This window comes from Ranitomeya imitator, chromosome 5, assembly GCF_032444005.1.
Source record: "Ranitomeya imitator isolate aRanImi1 chromosome 5, aRanImi1.pri, whole genome shotgun sequence".
NCBI lineage: Eukaryota > Metazoa > Chordata > Amphibia > Anura > Dendrobatidae > Ranitomeya > Ranitomeya imitator.
The window spans coordinates 156,249,337-156,275,006 of record NC_091286.1 but is presented as its reverse complement, the minus strand read 5'-3'; the positions used below and the strand labels follow the sequence as shown (position 1 = coordinate 156,275,006).

At 39.7% G+C, this 25,670-nt stretch overlaps 1 protein-coding gene across 2 annotated transcripts in view; it reads left to right on the top strand.

Annotated features, from left to right (window-relative positions):
• The window catches only part of SMYD3 (SET and MYND domain containing 3), a 1,365,594-nt gene that overhangs the window by 1,037,661 nt on the left and 302,263 nt on the right, over nt 1-25,670 (top strand). For both annotated transcript variants that reach the window (XM_069769233.1, XM_069769234.1), the window contains exons 9-10: nt 8,739-8,826; nt 12,883-13,051. In XM_069769233.1, the coding sequence (XP_069625334.1) occupies nt 8,739-8,826; nt 12,883-13,051 (257 nt within the window). The remainder of the gene's footprint in view (nt 1-8,738; nt 8,827-12,882; nt 13,052-25,670) is intronic.

The window sequence follows — 25,670 nt, the reverse complement described above, 5'->3', positions numbered from 1 at the left end:
GAATCAGTGAGTGGGCCTGTATATAGGGCTACAGATACTCACTGTGCTGTTTGGTGAAATGGTGTGTATCACACTCAACATGGACTAGAGGAAGCAAAGGAAAGAGTTGTCTCAGGAGATTAGAAAGAAAATTATAAACAAACATGTTAAAGGTAAAAGCTATAAGATCATCTCCAAGCAGCTTGATGTTCCTTTGACTACAGTTGCATATATTATTCAGAACTTTAAGATCCATGGGACTGTAGCCAACCTCCTTGGACATGGCCGCAGGAGTAAAATTGATGACAAATAAAAGAGATGGATAATGCAAATGGTAACAAAAGAGCCCAGGAAAAGTTCTAAGCAGGTTAAAGGTGAACTTGAAGCTCAAGGGAACATCAGTGTCAGATCGCACCATACGTCGTTGTATGAGCCAAAGTGGACTTCATGGGAGACAACCAAGGAAGACTCCATTGTTGAAAAAAATCATAAAAAAGGCAGACTGAAATTTGCCAAACTACATGTTGACAAGCCACAAAGCTTCTGGGAGAATGTCCTATGGACAGATGAGACAAAAATGGAACTTTTTTGCAAGGCACACAAGTTTTGTATTCACAGATGGAAAAATTAAGCATATCAAGAAAATAACACTGTCCCTACTATGAAACATGGAGAAGGCTCTGTTATGTTCTGGGGCTGCTTTGCTGCATCTAGCACATGGTTTCTAGAATCTGTGCAGGGTACAATGAAATCTCAAGGCTATCAAGGGATTCTAGAGTGAAATGTGCTGCCCAGTGTCAGAAAACTTGGTCTCAGTTGAGGGTCATGGGTCTTGCAACAGGATAATGACCCAAAACACACAGCTAAAAACACCCATGCATGGCTAAGACGAAAACATTGGACTATTCTGAAGTGGCCTTCTATGAGCCCTGACCTAAATCCTTTAGAAAGAGCTGAAACATGCCATCTGGAAAAGCCAACCTTCAAACACGAGACAACTGGATCAGTTTGCGCTTGAGGAGTGGGACAAAATACCTGTCGAGAGGTACAGAAGTCTCATTGACAGTTACAGTAATTGTTTGATTGCAGTGATTGCCTCAAAAGGTTGTGCAACAAAATATTAAGTTAAGGGTACCATCATTTCTGTCCAGGCCTATTTCATGAGTTTTATTTTTTTAAATTCTGTGGACGCATGGTTAACAACCATTGTCTGACTTTCATTTCTACATTTTCATATATCTTTTATTTATTATTACTTTTGTCAGATTCAAGTTATTTATTTGACCATTGTGGGTTTTACTGTCGTTAAACGAGGGTTACCAACACTTTTGACCACGTGTGTATAAGGCCATCCAACTTCATGGGGCTTTGTAGCTGCCGGAGGCGCCCAGGATGCTGAAATTCCAAGCCAAGGAACTTTCCAGGACTCTGGTGTGGATGCCATGGTGTTCCAACATTGACATCAGACCCGGGTCCTGCAAACATTTTTGCTCCACTCTAAAAGTAACATCTTTTAAACTAAAATTGGACTATAAGTATGAGGTATTATATACAACTTTGATAATCCAAATTCTATGCTAGCTTTACCAAAAGCTGAAACAGTTGTTAAAAACCTTAGAAAGATGAATGTGGGGTAACATCTAAACCTTTTCTGCTTTTGAATACCTGCAGCGCCATGTCTTATTAGTTTTGGTACTACACTTGATTTATAGGTGTACATGGACATGATGTCTTCGACCTCCATCATCACTTCACAATGCAAACACTATGGTAGACGTCTAAGTTCTGATTACTAGGACATTGTCTAATTTGCAAAATGGTATTTGAATATCGACTTACCTTCCTGAAAAATCTAGAACCATTGAAAAAAGATGTAAACTTGCTCTTGTACAGTATGTGTTTTTAACTTTGTATGCATTTTTAGTTTCGGCACTTTATGCCGTATGCACTCATCTTATCTATGATTTTGTATCATTGGGTTCACAATCAACCGTCACTAAATTGTTTCATAATATTTTTTTTGTCTTGTGGCCAATGTCACTAGGCCAACACTTGCCACAAACTTACTTATATCCTGTACTGCACATTACTCCCTAAAACAAAATGTATTTTGTTTTTACATTTTTTACACTTTCTATCATTTTTGCCTTGTATTTCCCACAACCTCAGACATTTTCCCACTAGTATTCATAATAATTTTAGTTTTTCTTCTCACGTATAACTGGTTTACTCTCACACTATCACTTCCTTATCACTCTCATAGTACACAATACATTATATTCATTCACAGTTGAAAACTGATTAATTTTTTAATTGGTATTCATTATTATACTTAATTACTTATTATTTTGCATATCTTTTAGTGATTCTGTCTGTTTTTGTGTTATTCCCCATACTTGTATGATCTTTATCTCTCTGCTCTGCCTTCTGATGATTATTGAAGGCTGACTGTATCATCGGGTGCTTGAGTACATACAGAATATCCTGCCTTTTCTCCACACTGTATCTATGTACCTTATTGATGTAACACGACATGTTATCCTGAGAACGGCAAAGTATGACAGAGTCTATTATTTAAAGATGCTATAATTAAGGGATGAACTATATTGGCTGCAGGGGTTGCAGTTGCATCTAGGCCCTGGAGCCTACAGAGGCACAAAAGGTCTCTTTGGCTCATATGAGGAGATCAACATTATTAAAGACAGTGATCATTGAGGGCCTGTTGGAGATTTTGAATTGGGTCTCACTGGCAGACAAATTTTTTACTGACACAATAGAAAATCATTATGAAAATAAGTGATACTTGTCTACAGCCCATAATTCTGATATGAAGTGTAGTGCAGCGGTAGCACTCTGTGCAGTGATGAGGCAGTGACCAAGCAAAGTTCAAAGCAAAACGTTCAACTCACAAAAACACAGCACACGATATCCTCGGGATCGTTTCCGGGAACCATGTCCTCTGAATTGCAGCCAATGAACATGCCAGTCCACCTTTATGACCTGTTGCCATGGGTAACTGCACTGCCATGTTAATGTTCAACTCACAGAACCACACAGTACACAATATCCTCCGGATCACAGCCGGGAACCATATCCTCCAGTTTGCAGCTGATAAACATGCCAGTCCACCTCCGAGACTAGATGCCGTGGGCAACTGCACTGCTGTGTACGCTTTGGGTGCAAGGCCTTTCAGCTGCCTTGGCTGTTTGGCTCCGCTTGCCTGTGTTGCCTCACACAGGTGGAGCTCTCCAGAGCCTCCTGCTCTGTACTCCTGCCAACACCAGACTGACATTGACCCAGACACCCCCAAACCTCTACTGCAGGATTTTTAACTAGAATCTGCGGCCTTGGACCACATGGAAATCCCACATCAGGAATTAAATGGACTGCACCATTACTGTCTTGTAGTCCGTTTCAAAAAGAAAAGCCCAGAGCGTTTTCTCAAATCTGCCCTAGACAAATAGCTATGCCTGTGACTGCAATGCACTCTCATGGCCTCAATACGCATCCGTGCACATCCTGGGGGGAACATACAGCGCCCCCTACATGTAAAACCGGTCACTGCTTTACAGAAGACATTGTCTGCTTATTATGATAATTTCAGTAAAAATTATCTGTATTATTTCCTTCAGCTTCATCACAAGCCTTACTTATTTTATGGACAGGGTAAAAAGTGTCTAATTTTTACAGACTGTCCTGCAATTTATAAACGATTGGCAGCCCTGCCTCTTCATGAAATATAGAAACGCCCTGATGACCATCTAGTACATGGTTAATCATTCTTTTAAATGGGTCTAATCTAGTATTACAATTCTCCTGTGACCATTGCTTGATATTCCTACCTTTTCCCCTGGGCAATGATGACTGACAACTGCCAGACTCGTAATGCTCTTATCATTCTCTATCAAGCTTATCATTAATGAGATCTTATATGTATCTATGTCTTTGTAGTAGATTATTTTGACTGGGTAAACATTCTCTCTGGGCTATTTGGACACATATTGTAAATCTCTATATTAATGTACAGTATTACTAGAATTAATCTTCTTTTAACTAGGATAATCCGGATTTTCTCCGAGCTGTGCAAATATAGGATAGATGTCGTTGGTAGGATAAAAACATAACATTATGTAATCAGTGTGATATTTCAGATTATTGCAAGACAGCATCATCTAGTTTAATTCATTCATTTGGGAATAATTCATTTCAATTGACCAAAAAATGTCATTGCCAATTATTTGCAAGAAACAAAAATTAAGACCTTGTATGCTTTTTAATGTAATCGCTATAATTTACTACGTTCAGTTACCACAGTCTACTCTCATGGAATTTACCTTGTGGTCTATACAGCAAGTTTGTAATATAATAACACATTATATAACTGTTACTTTATTAAAACTTAATATAAATTCAGAAGGTTATACCAAGAAACACTTTAATAAAATGTATTAAGAACAAAAGTCTTAATATGTCTTAATTGTATTTTATTCAAAGTTTACTTTTGACTATTTCTGATGTCCCTATTTTACCAAGATCTTATTAACTTGAATTCAATGAAGTGAGAGTATGGATGGGAATTTATCTTCCAAATATCCTTAATATCCAACCATATGCTGAATGCAGTTATAACTCTAATATAATGTTTGTAACTTAAAAACAAAAGTAAAAGAAATGCAATATGAATAATAGATACTGTAGATAGACTTTGCCATGCTAATTACAGAATCTCCACAGAGGCTACTTCACGTGGCATGAAACGAGTGAGTTTCCATGCTATGTGCTTAATAAAAAATATGTAATGGGGTATAGCATCTTGGTTAATTAAAAATTGTAATTTAATTTGACTGTAGTTATGGCTTGTTCACATGTAAGTATAGCCCTTGTATGCAAAGATCGAGGATATAATTTTAAAACTAGTATTTATTACTTACCTACAAACAGCCATGTCCTCCTTTATACTTTCCCGTTCCCAGGAATGAAGCAGGAACAAAAGTAAGCTTCTTGTCATACTTGCCCAATTCCTTTCGTGTTCTACAACTACAATATTTGCTAACAACCTTCCACTATTCCTTTCTGCACAAGAGTGTTCGGGTTAACATTTCACTTGCAAAACACAAAAACTTCTCAATACAGATACATTATAAAACTCGGGCTAAAACTGTACCAGTATAAATAACAGCAGATATCAATAGGGCATAAAAAATAAATATTTTATTTCATATTACATAAGTAATAGGGATGGCAGGGGCACATAGAAGCCAGCCACATAGCATGTAAGCATCAGTCTACCACCCTACCCGTGCCCTCCGCTCCGCTAATGACCTGAGGTTAGTATCCTCAATAATTAGAACCTCCCACTCCCGTCTCCAAGACTTTACACGTGCTGCTCCGATTCTTTGGAATGCACTACCTAGGTTAATACGATTAATCCCCAATCCCCACAGTTTTAAGCGTGCCCTAAAAACTCATTTGTTCAGACTGGCCTACCACCTCAATGCATTAACCTAACGATCCCTGTGTGGCATATAAAAAATTATGTTCTCATTCACTTCATGCAGTTAATGGCCTTCTGTGTCTGTACTGCTACATACTTAGGCAGTTAACTAGTTCATGCAGCTTTACATGAACACCCGAGCCTTACACTATGGCTGGTCCGAATAACTATAGCAATTGTTACCATCCACCTCTCGTGTCTCCCCTTTTCCTCATAGTTTGTAAGCTTGCGAGCAGGGCCCTCATTCCTCCTGGTATCTGTTTTGAACTGTATTTCTGTTATGCTGTAATGTCTATTGTCTGTACAAGTCCCCTCTATAATTTGTAAAGCGCTGCGGAATATGTTGGCGCTATATAAATAAAAATTATTATTATTATTATTCCAAGTTTTCCAGACTTATTACCTTATGGGAGATTACTGATGCTCCCCTTCTTTACCACCCTTTCTAAAACTTGCATTTTAGAATTAAAAAAATGCTATTGGTTTTACACTTTGTTTTGGATACTCTGATTTACACAAAGGAGCACAGGATAGTCAGCACACCAATTTTATCCAATATGAAAAATTTACTTGTCTTGCCCGACCCAGGATTTTGCCCTTTCGGCTTTTTAAAGGGGCACTTTTTTCAAGTTTTTTTTGCAAATCTTTTTGTTGTGCTCTGAACATTCTGTAATTTAAGTCCTTAGTTTGTTTATACTGCAAGATTATTCTGAAATGTAGTCAGATGAGGAAATTGTTCTGATATGCTTAACTCTCAGAGGAGGAGACAGGTGGTGTTCCTTTCACCACGAGAATATGTCCTTCAGAAGAGTGCATTACGATATCGATGCAGATGAAAGCAGGAAAACAGGGTGTGGAAAAGCAGGGGTTTGTCTCTTAAGCCATCTATATGGGCATGCTGGTCATAGCAAGCTGAATAAAATGATACCTTGATATCTGCGATCTGATGTCTTATTCCAGAGAAATCCAGGTTTTTCTTATTTGTAAATGAGATGAATAAGAATTTGCCTCCAGAGTTTATTTTAAATGAAAGGAGGCATTACCAATGTGAGACATGAAATAACTGTTAGTCTGCTCTCCTGATCTCACTGCAGAGCTGTGTGTGATTATAGCTAACACAGTACAGTAGAGCTGAACGAAGTCTCGTCATCACAAATGCATTTGCAGTTGTCCTCTCTTAGTGCATCATCTTCCATCTCACAGGCAGCCTGTGTGGGATGATTAGAGTACAGCAGTGCTGACAGCACTGTGAGAAGAAAACTGCAGCTGAAAACGAAATAAGCATTTATCATTTTACCATTTTAGAATTTATTTATTTATTTATTTTTTTCAAAAGTTTGTTTTACATGGTTGGTAATTAAGCTATCAACTTCTTTAAATGTACTAAGGAGCAACACGCTGTTATCTTGCGTGATTTCTGTTGTTTAAGTGTGATGAGCTATTATCACATCCATTAATTTTGTGTAACTTAATTTAAGGACCATGCTGTACAATTGGGAGCAGCCTGCATTAAAAATCAGAAAAATATACTGCACTAAGAGAGAGATCTAATTTATTTTTTGAGCATAGCACTACCTTTTTGTCATAAATAAAATAAGAAAGAAATTCCAGAATGAAATTACCTTACATGGCTTGTGTGGAGAGACGCTACCAACTGACTAATGTCAGTGTTATTAAATGTATTCTGGGTAGCTATTGGTTGTCATTATTCGCAGAGTGATTATATTTAAAAGAGGAGGTAATACACCTAGACCATTTTAAATTGCTGTAATGCAGGCAACGCAATATCCTGTGGGTATACCAGAGTAAACATGGATCAGAATAGGACTACCTGCAATTGCAGTACAGATATCTGGAATCAGCATTGTAGAAGTTATAGAAACATTCTTGGCTCAGAAGTTTAATACAGAAAGACTGTTTGTTTTTTTTCTGGCGTGTTTCAAAATAATTGACTAATTATCTATTCAAATTAATATTTTTTTATTATGATATTTTGTATAATTTTAAGAAATGTATTTTGCATCTAAATATGCTCTTCAACATTGAGATGTAGGCCACACAAACTGCTCATAGTAGCACGCGCAACTTTCGGCCTGGCATTGTCGTGTTAACAAACAGCTCCTAAGTCACTTTGGAGAAGTGGCCATACCTCTGATTCCACGACCAAATAAAAGTAACGCTGAGCTGTGTACCTTGCGTGTACCTGAAATTAAGACTAGAAAGGTCTACTGTACATTATGACACCGCACACCACAGTCCCAGGAATAGGACTATGGTGACGTTCCCTTGTAAAGGCCTCTATATAGCGTTGCCCATATTGTCTCCTGACCTATCTATGTCCATCATTTAATCAAAGACAAAATAAATGTATAAACCTCCATTTCAGCTTCCATTATCATGCTGCTCTACACCATAATAAACTTTGAGAGTGATCGTGTGAGGTCAATGAAGAGGCCTTCCTAATGGAATTTCACCCTGGTCCTACTACCAGGATTATGTTGTTGGGTGGCATAATGAATGTTAGTCGGACCCAATAGTCTGCATTCCAGATACACTAACAGTCAGTGTTATATTGATTTTACCTTGGACTAATGGTAGAGCTATTTCTCCAAAAATTTCTCTAGGTGCTATTTTTCAACACGACAACCTCAGGTTGCATGTTGATGATGTTTCTGTGAAGAGCCTCCATGCTTTAAATGTGCTACGCTACCAAGGTCTTCAAGCTTTTGGACTTGTGTACCATTGAGAATATCTAGGATGTCATGGGTCGGTAATTGCAAAGGGAGCTGCCAGTAGTGGATATTGTTCATTTGACTGCATTCAGTGTGGCAGAACGTTCTTCAGACATGCATTCATAACCTCATACATCATTTGCAAAGGCGTGTATTTCTGCATGTGGCGCTCATACAAGATGCTGAATAAAACCAGATGTTTTAAAAATTTGATTAAGTTTTTCATCATTTGTGTATCATTAACATGTTTGTCAAAATTGTGATTTTCATTCATCATTGCTTTTTCCTTCTTGGTGTTGCAAATTCATTGCTGAGTAGTGTATTTTATACTGTTTTTGTTTATTATTTAATCTTAAATGTTGGATGGGGAGGTCAGTGATTGAAGTCTTTCATGTTGTTGAAAAGTAACATAATGTTTATTATCTCCACATTCCTAAAGGACTAATGGGAATTTTGAAAGCATGCTTGAAACTCCTTCCAGCCATTGTCAATAACTGTACTACTTCTTCTTTTGAATGTTTGTGCTGGAGCAGGATGAAGACATGCTGGCAGGGGGTGAGGATGCATCAAGAGAATTGGAACATTCTCTTTCAACACTGGAAGAGCTGCGCTCCCAGGGCAGTATCCTTTCCATGCAACCTTTCGGGTTTATTATGTAAGGAGAATGTTAGTACTGATGCACATAAGGGTTACTCCATCCAAACAAGCAGCATCTAAAACAATTTTTTCAATTACATTTCACTGATTAAATCTCCATAAAAAATTGACCAAATGAAAAAGTAGATGATGTGTTGTTTTTACATGTGTTATATTTATTTCATTTACAGATGTGTCTTTCCTTACCTTTTCTCTTGGCTCAACGCATCCTGAGATATGAGAAGGAAAAAGGATTCTGACTTCATCAATTTGCTAAATTTATTCCAAGTGAAAGGATTCCATAGTTAAAAAAATAGACATAGCAATAAGTTTCAAAAACACAAACTGCGTTCTTTATCTGAGCTCTGATAAAAAATGCAGTTCGTGCATTTAAAACATGTTGCTATGTCTATTTTTTAACTATGAAATGCTTTCACTTGGAATAAATTTAGCAAAGTGATGAAGCATGAAGCTGGAATCCTTTTTCCTTCTCGCATTTCACTCCAAGTGGTCCCTTGAGGTCCGTTCTTCAGGGTGACTCTGGTTTGGGTGAGCTGGTTACCCTTGCTTTTTTTGGTACCCTGAGATAACCAGTTTTTAAAAGAAGATAAAACACAATGTTGTAATATGTAGATACTACATGGCTGTGATGTGAATTGTTAAAGTTTTTCTAGCATGGTGTAAAAATTCACTGAACTTATATAATAGAAATTTGGAGTGCATGACAAATTTTGCGGAAAGGTAAAGTTAGACACATCTGATTATAGCTGCTTTTTAAACTCTGCTGTTTGCACTTGAAAGCAAATAGCAGTGTAGCTCTTCATTGCTGCCAAAAGTGGGACGTATCAGCTAGGTTTACCTACATAAGTATCACTTAGACTCACAATACACTGCACTTTGGTAACAGGAATGAATGGCAAACAAAGAACAATAATTCTCTAAATCCATACAAAATTACTCCATACAAAATAACTCAACTTTATAAGGCTGCGTTTTTAATGTTAAATATAGGGGGGGGAAAGCATGCTTTTTTGCGTTTTTTACCGCAAAAACGCAAAAAAAAAAAACGCAAATGTGAAACCAGCCTTATAAAGTTGAGTTAGGGTTATGATCCCTACCCCTAACCCTACCCCTAACCCTACCCCTAACCCTAACTATTTCTGTTTATAGTGGGTTTTTTACTTTATTTTGATGATTGGCAGCTGTCACACATTTCTCAGCATGCGTTTAAAAAACGCAAACGCATGAAAAAACGCATGTAAACGCGTCAAAACGCCGCGTTTTTTCACCACATGCAAAAATGCATGCGTCAAAAAAACGCAGCGTTTGCACGCGTTTACATGCGTTTTGAAACGCAAGTGTGAAACCAGCCTAATTTTGGAAATATGCAAATTACATGAAAGTTGAGCTTTGTTTTTAAATTCTACAGTATATTTTTTTTACAATAAGAAAAAGGTAAATAATACTTTAAACGATTGTCCCAAGAACAATGTATGCTTTAATTAATAGATCTTGGAATAAAAATATTTTCCATAATTGGATGTGCTAAATAAATGTTCTGGAATAATCTTATACATTTTCCCAGCTGCTAAATAATGTGTAATGGCTGTGTCTGACCATGCAGGGACATTGTCTGATCATACTACAGCTACTGGGCAGGGGAAGAAGCAAAACAGAGTATACAGACAGGATTGCATGGGATTGACTGTTCTTCTTTTTGTTAGGAAATGCAGTCTAAACTTGGGTTGCTATTTCTAATATTCACATCATTGTGTCATCATCACCCAATTTGGCAATGTTGCTTGAAAGTACAGAAGCAGGAGCAATTTTTCTTGTTAGACCATTTTCACTCCCACTTACCATACTAATTATTACTTGCCTGCTCCTCTTGAACCAAGATCTCCAATATGAGCTGCCAAGTGAGCAAAATACTCACATCTGCCATAGCGGTTTACAGGCTAAACTCCTGCTCCATTTGTGCATACATGTCGCAGGCTGTAAGCTAAATGAATCATCCAATCTTGCTGTCCATTATCAAATCAAACAGGAAACAGTAAAGAATAATACAAGGATTCCTCTTTGTTCACAAGCCACTTAGGTCATCATATTACAATGATGATTAAAGGTAATCTTTCACCTTATTTTCCGCATATAAGCTGCGGCCACCGCCATTAGGGGCTTATCTACAGCATTCTGTAATGCTGTAGATAAGCCCCGGATATAACCTGAAAGATAAGAAAAACAAGATAGATTATACTCGCCCAGGGGCGGTCCGCTGTGGTCCGGGTCCGATGATGGGCGTCACAGGTCCGGGTCCAGCACCTCCCATCTTCATGCGATGATGTCCTCTTCCTTGCTTCTGTTGCGGCTCCAGCGCAGGCGTACTGATTTGCCCTATTTAGGGCAGTGTAAAGTACTGCAGTGCGCAGGCACCGAGCCTCTCTGACCTTTCTCGGCGCCTGCGCATTGCAGTACTTTGCTCTGCAACAGGGCAGAGAATGATGCATGCGCAGGAGACACGGCAAAAGCAAGGAAGAGTACATCATCTCATGAAGATGGGAGGCATCGGACCCGCTACCCCCACCTGACCCGGACCGCCCCCCCAGGTGAGTATAATCTAACTTGTTTTTCTTATCTTTCAGGTTACATTAGGGGCTTATATACAGCATTACAGAAAGCTGTAGATAGGCCCCTAATTGCGGTGGCCACAGCTTATATACGAAAAATGAGGTGACAGATTCCCTTTAAGTGAACGCTAGCAAATATCTTGGCTCCTTATAAATAACTTTAGGCTTGAATTTTTTATATTGGTTTCCTGTTAGAGTATACTTTGGCATGCCCTAAGATAACGATGTCAATACTACATAAGCCACTCAACTAACATTAAAAAATGTCAGAACAATATGAATACAAAGATCAAGATGTAGAGTTATGTACAAAGTTAGTCTGAGAGTAAGAAGATTGACACTGTATGGATAGGAACCTACTCTGTCAAATTTATGCTTACCTCTCCTGGGACAAAATTCACAAATTTAAAGGGCAAGTAGCATCCAGCTCCTATTAAAATCAGTCCTAGGCCTCATTTAGATGTTCGATACTCTCATACCAGTGCTATTCATGATTTTCAGGAATATCACTCATTCCTGTAATATTCTGAGTCCATTCGCATATCCGTGACTGAGCAGTCCACAGAAAATCACATAGATATGTCCAGGGTCTAGGAGTCCGATCAATTTCAGCAATACAAGTCTATGTACGGACTGCACTCGAATGACATCTCCTCGTACAAAAAAAAAATGATGATACTGATAATTATATTTCAACTTAAATATTTTTAATACAGGATAAAAAGTAAAACATAAAGTAAGAATAATTACTATCAGATACATCAGATCTTCAACAAAAAAAACGAGTTTTTAAAGCAATATGAATACCTGTAGCTTTACATGTTTTGTCATTTTTCTGCACCAGAAATTGCAGATTATAGCTGTCAAAGTTATTTATATAAGATTAGGTTATAAAACAAAAATCAAGCCTCAGGGAGCACACAGCGTTCGGCTTTATCATCGTTGTCATTAAACATCTGCAGCAAGAACTAACTGAAGGCAACGTAACACCTGCTGCACGGTCTTCTACAAAAACTGCTCACTCCCATAGCTGGCAGGGACCTTCTCATATGTTAGCCCAGGGGTCTGTGGCTGTAATATCACGATACAAACCTGTAGATAAGAATCTCAAGTACCACAAATACTCTTTTTCTTTGATCCAACAGGTAACATTTGAACATTCTAGATGACATAAAATGCAATAGTATTTAAACGAACGTTGTGGCCTCCATAATGTGTATACACCTGTATTTTGTGCTGTCTCTGGCAGTAGGGACATGTAGCCTGAACCATGTGCTAAAATGTTTTATGCTTGGTTGACTATGATAAACTTTGGCCTGTACTTAGGTCTAAAAATGATCTCTGAAAACATCTTTAATGTAAAATTAGACTAAGGAACATTCTAAGCGATACTTTCTTTAAGCAAGAAAAAAAGATTTAAAAGAAGCCTTAAACTTTTGTAAGAAGATGATCAACAGCAATCAACTCCCAAATAAGAATATCCATCAGCTCAAGGCTCTGGACATAGCAATGGATCTCTGCATTCAGCTTAAAATGTGGGACGAGGCCTTGCAATATGCTGTACAGACTTTAGAGCCTTACAGGTAAGTGGATGCAGTTACAACATGACATAGACTTTGTGCAAGTGCTTTTATTGTCTACATTAAAGGCTCTCTGTCACACATAATGTAGATTAATAGTAATGTAAAGATGTTAAGAGATCCTAACAGGTGATACATGCGGCCCAGTTCGTGGGGAGCATGTATCAGGCGCTGGCTGTACGATCTCAGCCATGTGTATTTTTTCCCTGAATCGCTGCAGTGTTTCACCCAAAAACATACCTTCAATAGCCGCCAGGGACTGAGCTGTGCTGCGGACTGATCAGACAGGCAGGACCCCAGCAGCTTTTCCCCACTGCTGCCCTAGCTAGATTGACAGGTCTCTGCCTATATGTGCACGTAGACAGACCCCTGTCAATCCAGGGCAGTCAAAGGGGGGATTCTGGGGCACCGCCTGTCTAACTAGTCTACTGCGTGGCTCAGTCTCCAGCAGGTGTTAATGTATGTTTTTCAGAGAAAAACATACATTGTTGAGATTGTACAGCCAGTTCCTGATACATGCTGCCCACGGATTGGGCAGCATATATCAGGTGTCAGGTTCAGTTTAAAAAAGTATTCTCAAATTTAGAGGTTCTCCCTTATCCATGGATAGGGGATAACTTATCGTATGTTGGGGGGGTCAACCCATCCGAAGAATCGGTGCTCTAGAGACTGAAGAGTCCCCCATGGATGGAGCTATGGTCAATCATGTGCCTAAGGTAGCTTTTTGAACTAGGCTCATTTGGCCAACACCTGTTTCTTTCATTTCACATGAAGGTTCAGCTGAGTATTATTGCATTTTGAGTGGGGAGAGAGGAGAAAGTCGCTGTCGGTCACCTCTGGTGGTAACTTTTGTCCAGGGAGAACAAGAGAATTAGGTGTTTGAATTCAATCTGCCACATTCCCCTCTCCCCCCTCTCCCCTGACATTATGTGCCAGGGAGAGTTAGTAGCTACTTATAGTCTAAGGCAGGGCTCCCCAACCTGTAGCTCGGGAGCCACATGTGGCTCGCGGCCCCATGAATTGTGGCTCGCGACTCTCTGCCAGCTTGATGCATTAGGTCCAGGTCTAGCAAACAGGTATAAAGAGCACATCTCAAAATGGTGAATTTTGTAAGTAGCCCTGCACAGAATTGCAGATCTGGATGCACATTTACTGGTCTTAGGGGTTCAGAGATGTTTTAGGTATGGTACGCTGGAGGTTTGTACTACCTGTTAGAGGAGGTGCTCAAAGCTGGATGTGACAGTGTGTTGGGAGAATACCCCTGGATCTCAGTATACTGCTCTGGAGTGATTTCTGTGGAAAAGCTTTGGTTATTATGCCTGTAATGAGGGCTTTGGTTGATATTACTTTGAAGGAGGTGGGAGCTGGATGTGGCTCGCGACCCTCTCCCTAAGCTGAATGTGGCTCTCAAGGTCAGAAAGGTTGGGGACCACTGGTCTAAGGGGTAACGTTTCTCCTTATGGAGAGTGACATACCAGCTGGCTTGTCAAGGTAAGGAGGCTTATTCACCGTGCAATGCTCCTCTGGGAAATTCAATATGCAAATTGCCTCTTCTGAGAAAAAGTGGTCTTAACTCTATAGCGCCACCTGTTGGAAGTAGCGATCCTACAAGTCACTATCAACCCTTTAACGAGTCGTGCAATATGACTTAGGATAAAAGCCAAATCAGTATCTCAATTCGCAGGCACGGTGTTTCGGGCTGTTGGCCCTCGTCAGAAGAGGCAATTTGCATATTTAATTTCCCAGAGGAGTATTGCACAGCGAATAAGCCTCCTTACCTTGACAAGCCAGCTGGTATGTCACTCTCCATAAGGAGAAACCATACCCCTTAGACCCCAGTCCAGAGTCTCTCACCTAGCCAAATCAGTTCTCATACTTCGCACTGACGAAGGCCAACCGAAACACCGTGTCTGCGAACTGAGATACTGATTTGGCTTTTATCCTAAGTCAAATTGCACGACTTGTTAAAGGGTTGATTTTGACTTGTAGGATCGCTACTTCCAACAGGTGGCGCTATAGAGTTTAAGTCCTCTTTTTCTTTGAAGAAGCAATTTGCATAGCTACTTATACACATTTGATGGTCGACCAGTTCTGGTTTAGCCACCTTTATTCTAATGTGTATGGGACCTTTTCTGTACAACATATTATTATAGCTTACCATTTATACAATATATGTAGAAGTGATACAAGGGTAGAAAAGAGAACATAGATATCTGGTTGTAAATAATTTCACTTGCTATAACAATTTAGCCATGACTTTCAGTAATGCCATCGTAAAGTAGAGCAGATCATTTTAATACACCTCTACAATCAGAACAAGTGCCTCTAGTGCACCTTGTAAATCCTCCCCTTGCTATAATGTTATTTGCAGAAGTATAACACTGTTAATTAATATATGCTAGTGTCTTAATTACTCATAAATACAAATAATTAGAATATCTAAGTTGTTCATTGTTTGTTCGTTTTATACAAAATGATCGTCGCAGCTTAACCATTCTGTTGTTGCTGCCTCTGTTTTGGTGAACAATGAATGGTTGAATTTTTAGAACTCTTATTTAAATGTTATGCTAATATCATTAATGACTTTGTGTTCATGTGAATGGATTCAGCCAGTGTTATTGTTACACATCACCACTAAATAATAAAATCACCAGCAGCAGCCAGATGGGTTTCATAAGTTAACTTATTTTATAATTTGGAGAATTATACCATTAAGTCTTTGGTAAACATTTTGACATATCCGATACCTTAAAAAAATAAAGCTATAATACAATATAAACATGAATGAACTGTTATGACTTAGGAACTGTATGAGAAATGACAAGTGCATTAAGCCATTCACTTCACTCATCACTTTTCATTTCCTTATATCCCGGGGTGAAATTCAGTCTGTTTTACTACATTATTCTTTAAATTCTACATAGGGCTGTTCTTGCTATGCTCTTGATGGGGAAATCAGGGATCACCTTGATATATTCTTTAATTCACATATATATTCCTAATTCTAACAAGACATGTTCAAGACATGTCCAGCTTTGCTTTGTCATTCTGACCTTTGATTAGAGCTGCTGACATGACTATGCCTAAGTTATATTGATATGGGGAAGCTAAAGACGGGTGGTAATACCCATCAGCTAGATAACGGGTTATAAACTGTATTAGGGTAAGGCTAAGTAGATCTACCCTAATAATCCACTTGGCTTCATTATAGGCCTTCTTAAGGATCCCATTGGAATTTCCTCTCCTTAGAAATGTATCCTTTAGCACTTTCGCTTGTCTCTCAAATATATTATTGTCCGAAGAAAACTTATGTATCCTCAGATATTGATTCTGAAGGATTCCTTTTCTGGGTGATTACTTTCCCATTTAAGTAAATAATTTGCGGTTGTGGGTTTCCTGGGGGGGAAGGCCACATGAAACGCACGTAGGGGCTGTTTTCCATTGCACTATACCATACACAGGTTACAATGGGTGAGATGCTCTTTTGATTATTTATCCCTGCTATGGTCTGATTCCATTGTACAAATACTTTTGAGTTTGTTTCTTTTCTCACTATGAGTCATGGTGTAATTCCTTGATTATGTGGACATTCCCTTTTTTCTCTGTACAAATTAGTTTGGCCTCTTGGCCTCCGGCATTTGATTAATGCTTACAGTCTGGTTGTTACATGCCATATTATTATAAAGATTGTATGTCACTTGCACATCCTCTGTCCCATGCCTGATACTCTTATTTGTGGAATTGTGCAATGGTATTCTTTGACACTGTGCGCCTCTTTTCCATCGCTTTTTCTTTTAATATGTGAGTTATTGTTTATTAAAAAATTGTTTTATTTTTTACGCATTTGGACTTTGTACTCTATGTCTCTTGTAGGTTATATGTCCTGAAATGGTAAGCTGTGTTGATCTGTTTCACAGGTAAAAAGTAAGTCTAGGTCATTATGGTTTAGGTTAGTCATGAATTCTGACAATTTCTCTGTAGATCCTTTCCAGAGGACAAAAATGTTGTCAATGTACTGCACGCACATATTGATCTTACTAATTATTGGATCAAACTTATCAAAGGAAAGCCTGGTTTCTTTCCACCAGCCCATGAACAGGTTAGCATAAGTGGTTGCACAAGGGCTCTCCACTGCTGTGCCCCTGAGCTGGTGGAAAAACCTATGATAAAAAAAAAAAAAAATCTCATTTGGTAAAATTGTAAAGTCTTAGAATAAATCTATTGTGGATACAGAACTGTCAGCCCCTAATGTTCAGTAAATAATTTATTTCCTCTGGTTATGGGGAATGGAGGAATATAAAGCATCCACATCAATACTTGCAACATCCTTGAACCAACGATAAAGCCCTGCTGTTTTTGTAACACGTCTGATGTGTCCCTTCTGTAAGATTGTAGCCCCAGACCAAATGGTCTTAAGACCTGGGCCAGATAAATATCCAGGTTCTGGATTGAACTATACTCTTGAGATTATGTGTCTGCCCTATAAGAATCTAGCGTCTTGTGTACTTCGGGCAGGCAATAAAAGGTTGCCACTGCCACATCGACATATTATCTATCACCTTAGCAAACAGCATCTCCTCAAGTATAGATTTCAATTGTATCCTATAACCATTTGATGGGTTTGACCAAAGTATCTAATATCCATCTTTATCATTAAGTAGGGATTTATGCATCTGATGATATTGTGATGTGTCAAGAATCACCACATTTAATGACAATGGGATGTTCCTGTTCAAGCTCTTTAACCCCTTCGCGACATTCGCCTTACTAGTACTGCTCTGTCAGAGATACGTTCATGCCCAGAGCAGTAATAGTATGGTGCCGCTATCGCAAGGCCTCACACTGAGCGCCGCGGTGATCACGTGCGGGTGTCAGTTATATGGGACAGCTGGCATCCTGCAGCAACGCCCACAATTGGTGCTAGCACCAATCGTGGGCATTTAACCCCTCTGATGCCGCTGTCAGTAGTGACAGCGGCATAGAGAAGCATCGCGCAGGGAGGGTGATCCCTGCGCGCTTTAATCAGAACAGCGGCAGCGGTGATGAGATCTGCAACAGATGTACAGGACCTGAAGCACATGACCGTCGGGGGAGTGGTCAGGGGGTGGGGCCTAACCATTGAGCTCCGGTGAGCAGAGCACCGGCTAAGGAAGCCGAAAGAGGTGTCAGACAGGCACGGGTAAGACCAGAGGACGGCGCGGTTACCGGAGGAAGAGGACAAAAGACGTGGTCAACAACTAGACAAGATCAGAACCAGAGAGAGCAGTGAGGTGCCAGGAGGGAGCAATAAGACAGAAAGTCAGGGACGTAGCAAGGGTCAAACAGAGAGATACAGGAGGCAACACTCAGAAATGTAAACAGACCGGATCATACACAAGCGAGCATTCAAGAGCAAACAGTATCCACAGATACGTGGGGTCAGTAACTCAGCCGATTACAAAAGTATCACTGACACGGCGGTTCAGATTTAACACACACTTTCCTGGAGTGCTTTCATTCCAGGCACACACTGAACCATGAAAGCTCTGGCCTTCAGCCATTTAAGCCCAGACCGTGTGACTCCTCCATCATATGACTGATCACATGATCCTGACATCACTCAGGTCCTGTCAGGACTCTGCAGGTGTAGAATCGGTGGATGGGAGTTCTATGGAGATCCACTAAAGCCCAGCCCATAACATAACTCTCATTTAATCCTCTGAACACGTAGTGTGCTGGAGGAAACTACTCTGGTTTTACATCACTGACGCCATCATGCGCAGTGACATGTATCTCCTCTCCATCACTTAACCAGTGACTCTGTCACAACTGTTAATTTTTAGACAAAGCAAACTTAGACAAGACAGTCTTAAAAAGCACCGGATTTATCATAGTGTTTCATGTTTTTGACAAATTTTGGGCATCTGTTGAATATGCAGGCCACCTATTAGATTAGTTATTTATGTCCCACAAATTTGTGCCAATAATGTGATACACTATGATGCATTTGTGTCTATAACACATATTTAAAGGGGCATTCTCATCTACCCAATATAGAGATTTGCAGTAGCTTAGGTATCCATAGTTATGACCACTCATATAGTGACAGTTAGTTAGACAGCTCTTAGTGCTCATAACCAGTGCTACATAAGCTACAGAAATACCCTACATGAGGTTAGTGGCATAGCTTATCAAAAGAAATATACTACATTTCTAATTGAATGTATTTGTTAATATTATTATTATTACACCTACTACATATTGGGATAGGATCTTGGAGATGGGAATACTCATTTAATGTAGTGAAAGTGATGCAAGACAGATTTTTTTGGAGCATTTAATTTAGTTAGTATGCCCAATGGCGATCACACCAGTGGTGCACGTCTCCATGTGTGCTTCGCCACAAATCCTAAACAGTCCCTGCTCTGTTTACTTTGTTGGAGCTGGGTGAAAATGGTGTGAGAATGCCAAAAGTTGCAAAATTTAGTGCCGCCTCGAATTTTGCCAAAATGTTGCCACTTTTTAAAGCTTTTAAATACTTTTGTAAAAGCTTTGATACTTTGAGCCCAATGTATATAAATGAAAATTTGAGAAATTAGCATTCCCTTCTTATGTAAGTCAAAGAGTGTTAGGGTGGTTTACAAGTGAGACCCTCAGAGATATTGGATGGTTGCCAGATATGAGGATGCTCGAGCAATGATGGGACAGAGACAGAGATGAACTGTTTCCAGAACCATAAACCTTTATTGAATACCTTGCCTAATATACTCTTTTGAGTAGGTGTGTACATTCTGATTATGCGCACATCAGCTGTTTATTACATATGAGATCATTCTTAATTGATCAGGTGATTTTCCATTAGAAGTGAACTGTGAACAGATGTCTAATGTTGTAAGGTCCCAAAGTCAATCTAATTACCCTGAAGACTAAAACATGTAATTATGGAATTACCAGGTTCATCACAACATATGACAATGAATATCCTCAGATTACATATAACCGGGGCAGTTCTCTAAGGGATAGACTGGCTCAAGGCTATTTTACTTATCAAAACCCACCAGCAGAGTTGACATCAAATATGAAAAGTTGCTTTAATGGTTGATCTGTGTGGTGTCCCTCCATTTGCTCACAGGTGACACCTTTAAGGGGAATGTCACAAAAAAACCTATAAAATCAATGATTTTACCAACTCCCCTACCTGAGGGGTGATATATATAAAGCAACCTGTGGTTGTGGAATGGAGTATATTGGGAAGATCAGAAGCAAATTTAGACAGTGAGCGGGTGATCATATTTCAGACATTGAACAGAGATATTGTCAGACGTATCAAGAACACACATGGGGCGTTATACGAAACGATACACTTTATTGATCTCGGGGTGAAATTACGGTATTACATCAGCAATACAAACTACAGTACATAAAATATTAGGACATAAATCTTGAACAAGTATACCAACATTACATTACAAATAAATGTGGGTAGTTCAAGTATGTAAGTCACTGTTAATTGACATTAGTACACCTGCAATCAGTCATTGTTGTCTACCACCCTTAGGAAATTATTATACACTAGATGGCAGCCCGATTCTAAAGAATCGGGAGTCTAGAATCCATATATACTTTATTTATTCAAATGTAAGAATAATACAATTAATAAATAATAGTAAGAAAGAACAAAAATAATAGGCAGTATATGGAGAAAACACCAAACAAAAGTTCAAAATTGGTGTGAAAATGTCACTGAACCACTTCACAACTAAATATATATAGTTTTGGTAAATGGTATTATCATTTTTTTGACGAAATTCGGCAGGAGCTTGAAGAGCAACGTCACTGGGCCCGCCTCCACGCAGTAGAAACTTGCTGTGAGGTAAAAATTCAAAAATCACACCAAAATGGCGGGCGGAGTGTGTCACAGTACGGCACGTTTCTGATTGGTCGCTCGCAGCAGGCGGCAACCAATCAGACACTGGACACTGTTGACGTCACTTATCTCCGGACATTAGCTCCGGACATTATCTCCGCACATTAGCTCCGGACATTAGCTCCGGACATTAGCTCCGGACAAAGCCACGGAAGTTGGCACAAATTGCAGGATGTAGTATTCTAGGCAATTAATCTCCGGACATTAGCTCTGGACATTAGCTCCGGACATTAGCTCCGGACAAAGCCACGGAAGTTGGCACAAATTGCAGGAAGTAGTATTCTAGGCAATTATATATTAGATCCCCATAGCAGTAGGTACAAACGATTTCCTGAATTTCTCCTTCTTGCACCTTAGTAGGATTAGACGACTGCTGAGTGTGCTCTTCTGCTTCAAGAACAGCTCCTATAGTGGGTGTGTATTATTGATCATTATAGCCCTACACTTCTGAATCCTATCCTCCAATATCTCCTCAAACGAGTCCAGATGGAGGCCAACAACCACGCTTGCCTTCTTGATACATTTGTTAAGCTTATTAGCGTCAGATATTCGCATACTACTGCCCCATCATATGATAGTAAAAAAAGTGTCACTTGCCACAACGGACTGGTAGAACATTTCCAGAATTTTACTGCACACATTGAACGACCTGAGCTTCCGAAGAAAGTACAGTCTGCTCATTCCCTTCTTGTAAACCTTTTCTGTATGACACCTCCAATCGAGTTTACTGTCAAGATGAACCCCCAAATATTTGTAGCTCTCAACAATCTCAACCTCCTTGCAGCAATATTGATCGGTAAGTAAGTCCCCTTTTTCCTTCTATATTGCATTCATTAAATTCATGGGCATTGATAGTGTGGCTAGACCACCCTGAGGAAGCAATTGAGGTCAACTGATCCTAACATGAGAAACAAAATGGATTTTTTATCTTAACACCATATTACCAATAGGTCTTAATGAATTGAGTTTCAATTGTTTCGAATAAATGCCAACTAGGATAGGTGTTTCTCTGGGGTGGGAACATTCTTTTGTTCTTTTTTTCTCCCTTGCTTTTGTATCTATAATTAATAATTATAACATTGACCATGGCTATTAGCATGGCGCACCACTAACCGGGCAATGGATTTGGATTTGAAGACTGGATAGTTTCATTGGTGTTCTGGCTCCTTTTCCCACTCTCCATTTTGATCTGATAGGAAGTGTTACTTATAAATTAGCCACATCGGATCGGTGATGATTAGATCAGTAGAAACCATATTTGCAATTTGCGCTGGTTGGGGTACCAACGTGGTCGCGTCAACAATGACATGGTTGCATGTCACCTGAATCTGAGGTAACATGGACCTTGCATTCCAGTGCAAACAGATGTGGAATAACTAGGGCATTCCATTTGACCAGAACAATATGAGCTATGAGACATTCAAAGGCATGAGACACCACTGTGTAAATTGTTACTCAACTATTTGTTGCTGTTACTCATTTTTTATCAGTGTGTGATAGCTGTATTTTCCAGCTTAAGTTGATGGAATTAATATCAGTTGTAGTCGTAGCTACATGGTAGCCTAGATCATGGCATTGGAGTACATGATACTCTATGGATTTTAAGTTGCAAGACATTCACCTGATGAATACTTCCATAGTAAAAGCATCAGCAAGCACATAGGAATATCATAAGGCATCTTATCTGTATGGTTAGCTGTAGACTGCCCTTGTCAGGACAGGTGTCAATGTGTACCCTATGGCTAGATAGCCCATATAGGGATCTACAGAGCATACACCTAGCCTATATAGGGATCTACCTGGCATATACTCAATTTCCTCTCGAGGAATACAATGTCATTGGAAACCTATATATTCTGGCACTCTGATCCATAGCATGGGTGAGATCGTTATATATAATATATTTTTTATACTTTGAGTGTTATTGATTGTGTACTCTGATATGTACTGTCATATTCCTTTTTTCCATTCATGAACCTTTATTCAACTGTTGGTTGGTTATATGTTCACACTGTGGTGTGCCTTTTGATTAACCATCACACTGATAAGAACTGAGTGAATATATCTCTTTATTGGATAGAAAGACCGTTTATGTTGCTGTGACAGTTAAACCTCCAACATTTTTATGGACATATTGGTAAACCGTAATAAGCTTTATAAATGTTAAGTTATTTATGTCTATGGCCTATAATACTAATATCCACAACAGGGGCGGACACAGACAGCTTGGGGCTCCTGTGCAGGAAATGTGTGCGGGCCCTCCTCCTTTTAAGGCGACAAAGCTAGATATATATATATATATATACTCACTAAGGGACTGTGCTAGACATAATGATCGATAATAACGTCTTCCTCCGCCTCCCCGTTCCTAAATCCATTATAAATCTCCTTTCCTCTCATCCCAATCCCCCACACCCCATCCCATTATTGCCTTCTCCCCCACCCCCATGATTGCCCTCCTCAGCACCTCCATTATTGCTCATTTCCTCCTCCCCCACCACCCCTATCATTGCCTTCCGCCCCATCACCCTCATCATTGCCCTCTCTATCAACCCAATCATTGCCTTCTGCCCCATCACCCCCATCATTGCCCTCTCCTCCACCTACACACAGACACACACAGCACCATTCACCTCTCTGCATACACATACACACACTCACCTCTGTGCACAGTATCCTGAAGCCCCACCATCATCGGCAGCTTCCTGTCTCACACAGCCGCGGCGCTGAATGATGTAATTCAGCCGCTGCTGTGTGAGACAGGAAGCGCGGGCAGGAACCAGGATGGATCCATTCCCTGCAGCTCCGCTCCGCTGCCATTTTCTCCTGCAGGCAGTGGAGCTGCAGGGATTGCGCCCTGCCCGATGCACATGAGGGCATTCTGGCCAGGGGCCCCCCGAAGCCTCGGGGTCGGATAAACTGGCAAGATTGCTGTCAATATTAGCAGCCCTGCCAGCATGGCCGGTTTTAGGCAAAGTGGGGCCCTGGGCAAAGTTTAAAATTGGGCCCCAAATGCTAACATATTGCACATCACACAGAAGCATTTTGGTTTTATTTACTTGTGTTGAGTTCAGGTCGTTAAAAAAGCATGATCGACAATATTGAAGTCATTCAACGCTTGTTTCCCAGCCTCTTTACACCAACTGAGAAAGAATAATGGGGACAGAATGATCACTAATAGATCACTAACAGATCACCATACAGTATCATGTTAACTTATCAGCAGCACATGTACAGTTTACACCAGCTATGTGCTGCTGAGAACAATGATTTCTGTTCTGGCATAAACAATCCAATCACTTGATGAATATGCATCATTTTGCTTGTTTGGTATAATACACCCCATAGTCCTCCATATATTATAATGTGCACCACAGTCCTCCATATTGTAAAATGCACACCCCATAGTCCTCAATATAATATAATATGCACCATAGTCCTCCATATAGTATAATACACTCCTCAGTCCTCCATATAGTATTATACATTTCCCATAGTCATCCACATAGTATAATACACTCCTCAGTCCTCCATGTAGTATTATACACTTCCCATAGTCTTCCACATAGTATAATACACTCCTCATAGTCCTCCATATATTAAAATACACTGCTCAGCCCTCTACATAGTATAATACACTCCTCATAGTGCTCCATGTGGTATAATGCACTGCCAGTCATCAATGTAGTATAATTCACTTCCCATAGTATAATGCTCCCCATAGTTCTTCATGTAGTATAATGTATTCCCCATAGTCCTCGATACAGTATAATGCAGCCCACATATAGTATAATGCAGCCACCCCATAAAGCATAATGCAACCGCCCCACAGATTATAATGTAACCCCCCATAAAATATAATGCAGCCCTCCTTATATAGTATAATGCAGCCCCCCTCATATAGTATAATGTAGCCCCCTCAGAGTATAATGCAATCACCCCTCATAGAATATAAATATAATACAGCCCCCCATAGAATATAATGTAGCCCCAAATAGAATATAATACAGCCCACCTCCCTATAGAGTATAATGTAGCCCCATCAAAGAGTATGATGCAATCCTCCCTCATAAAATCTAATACAGCCCCCCACAGAATATAACATAGCCCCCCATAGAATATAGTACAGCCCACCTCCGCATGGTATATAATGTAGTCCCCATAGAATATAATGTATCCCTATAGTATATAACATAGCCTCCCCCATAGAATATAATGTATAATGTACCACCCATAGTATATAACACAGCCACATAGTATATAACACAGCCTCCCCATAGAATATAATATACCCCCAATAGTATATAACACAGCCCACGTAGTATATAACACAGCCCACGTAGTATATAACACAGCCCATGTAGTGTATAACACAGCCACGTAGTATATAGCACAGCCACATAGTATATAGCACAGCCACGTAGTATGTAGTACAGCCCACATATTATGTAGCACAGCCCACGTAGTATATAGCACAGCCACGTAGTATATAACACAGCCACATAGTATATAGCACAGCCCACATAGCATATAGCACAGCCATGTAGTATAGAGCACAGCCATGTAGTATATAGCACAGCCCACGTAGCATATAGCACAGCCATGTAGTATATATACCAGCCCGCGTAGTATATAACACAGCCACGTAGTATGTAACACAGCCTCCCCCATAGAATATAATATACCCCCAAAAGCATATAGCACAGCCCGCGTAGT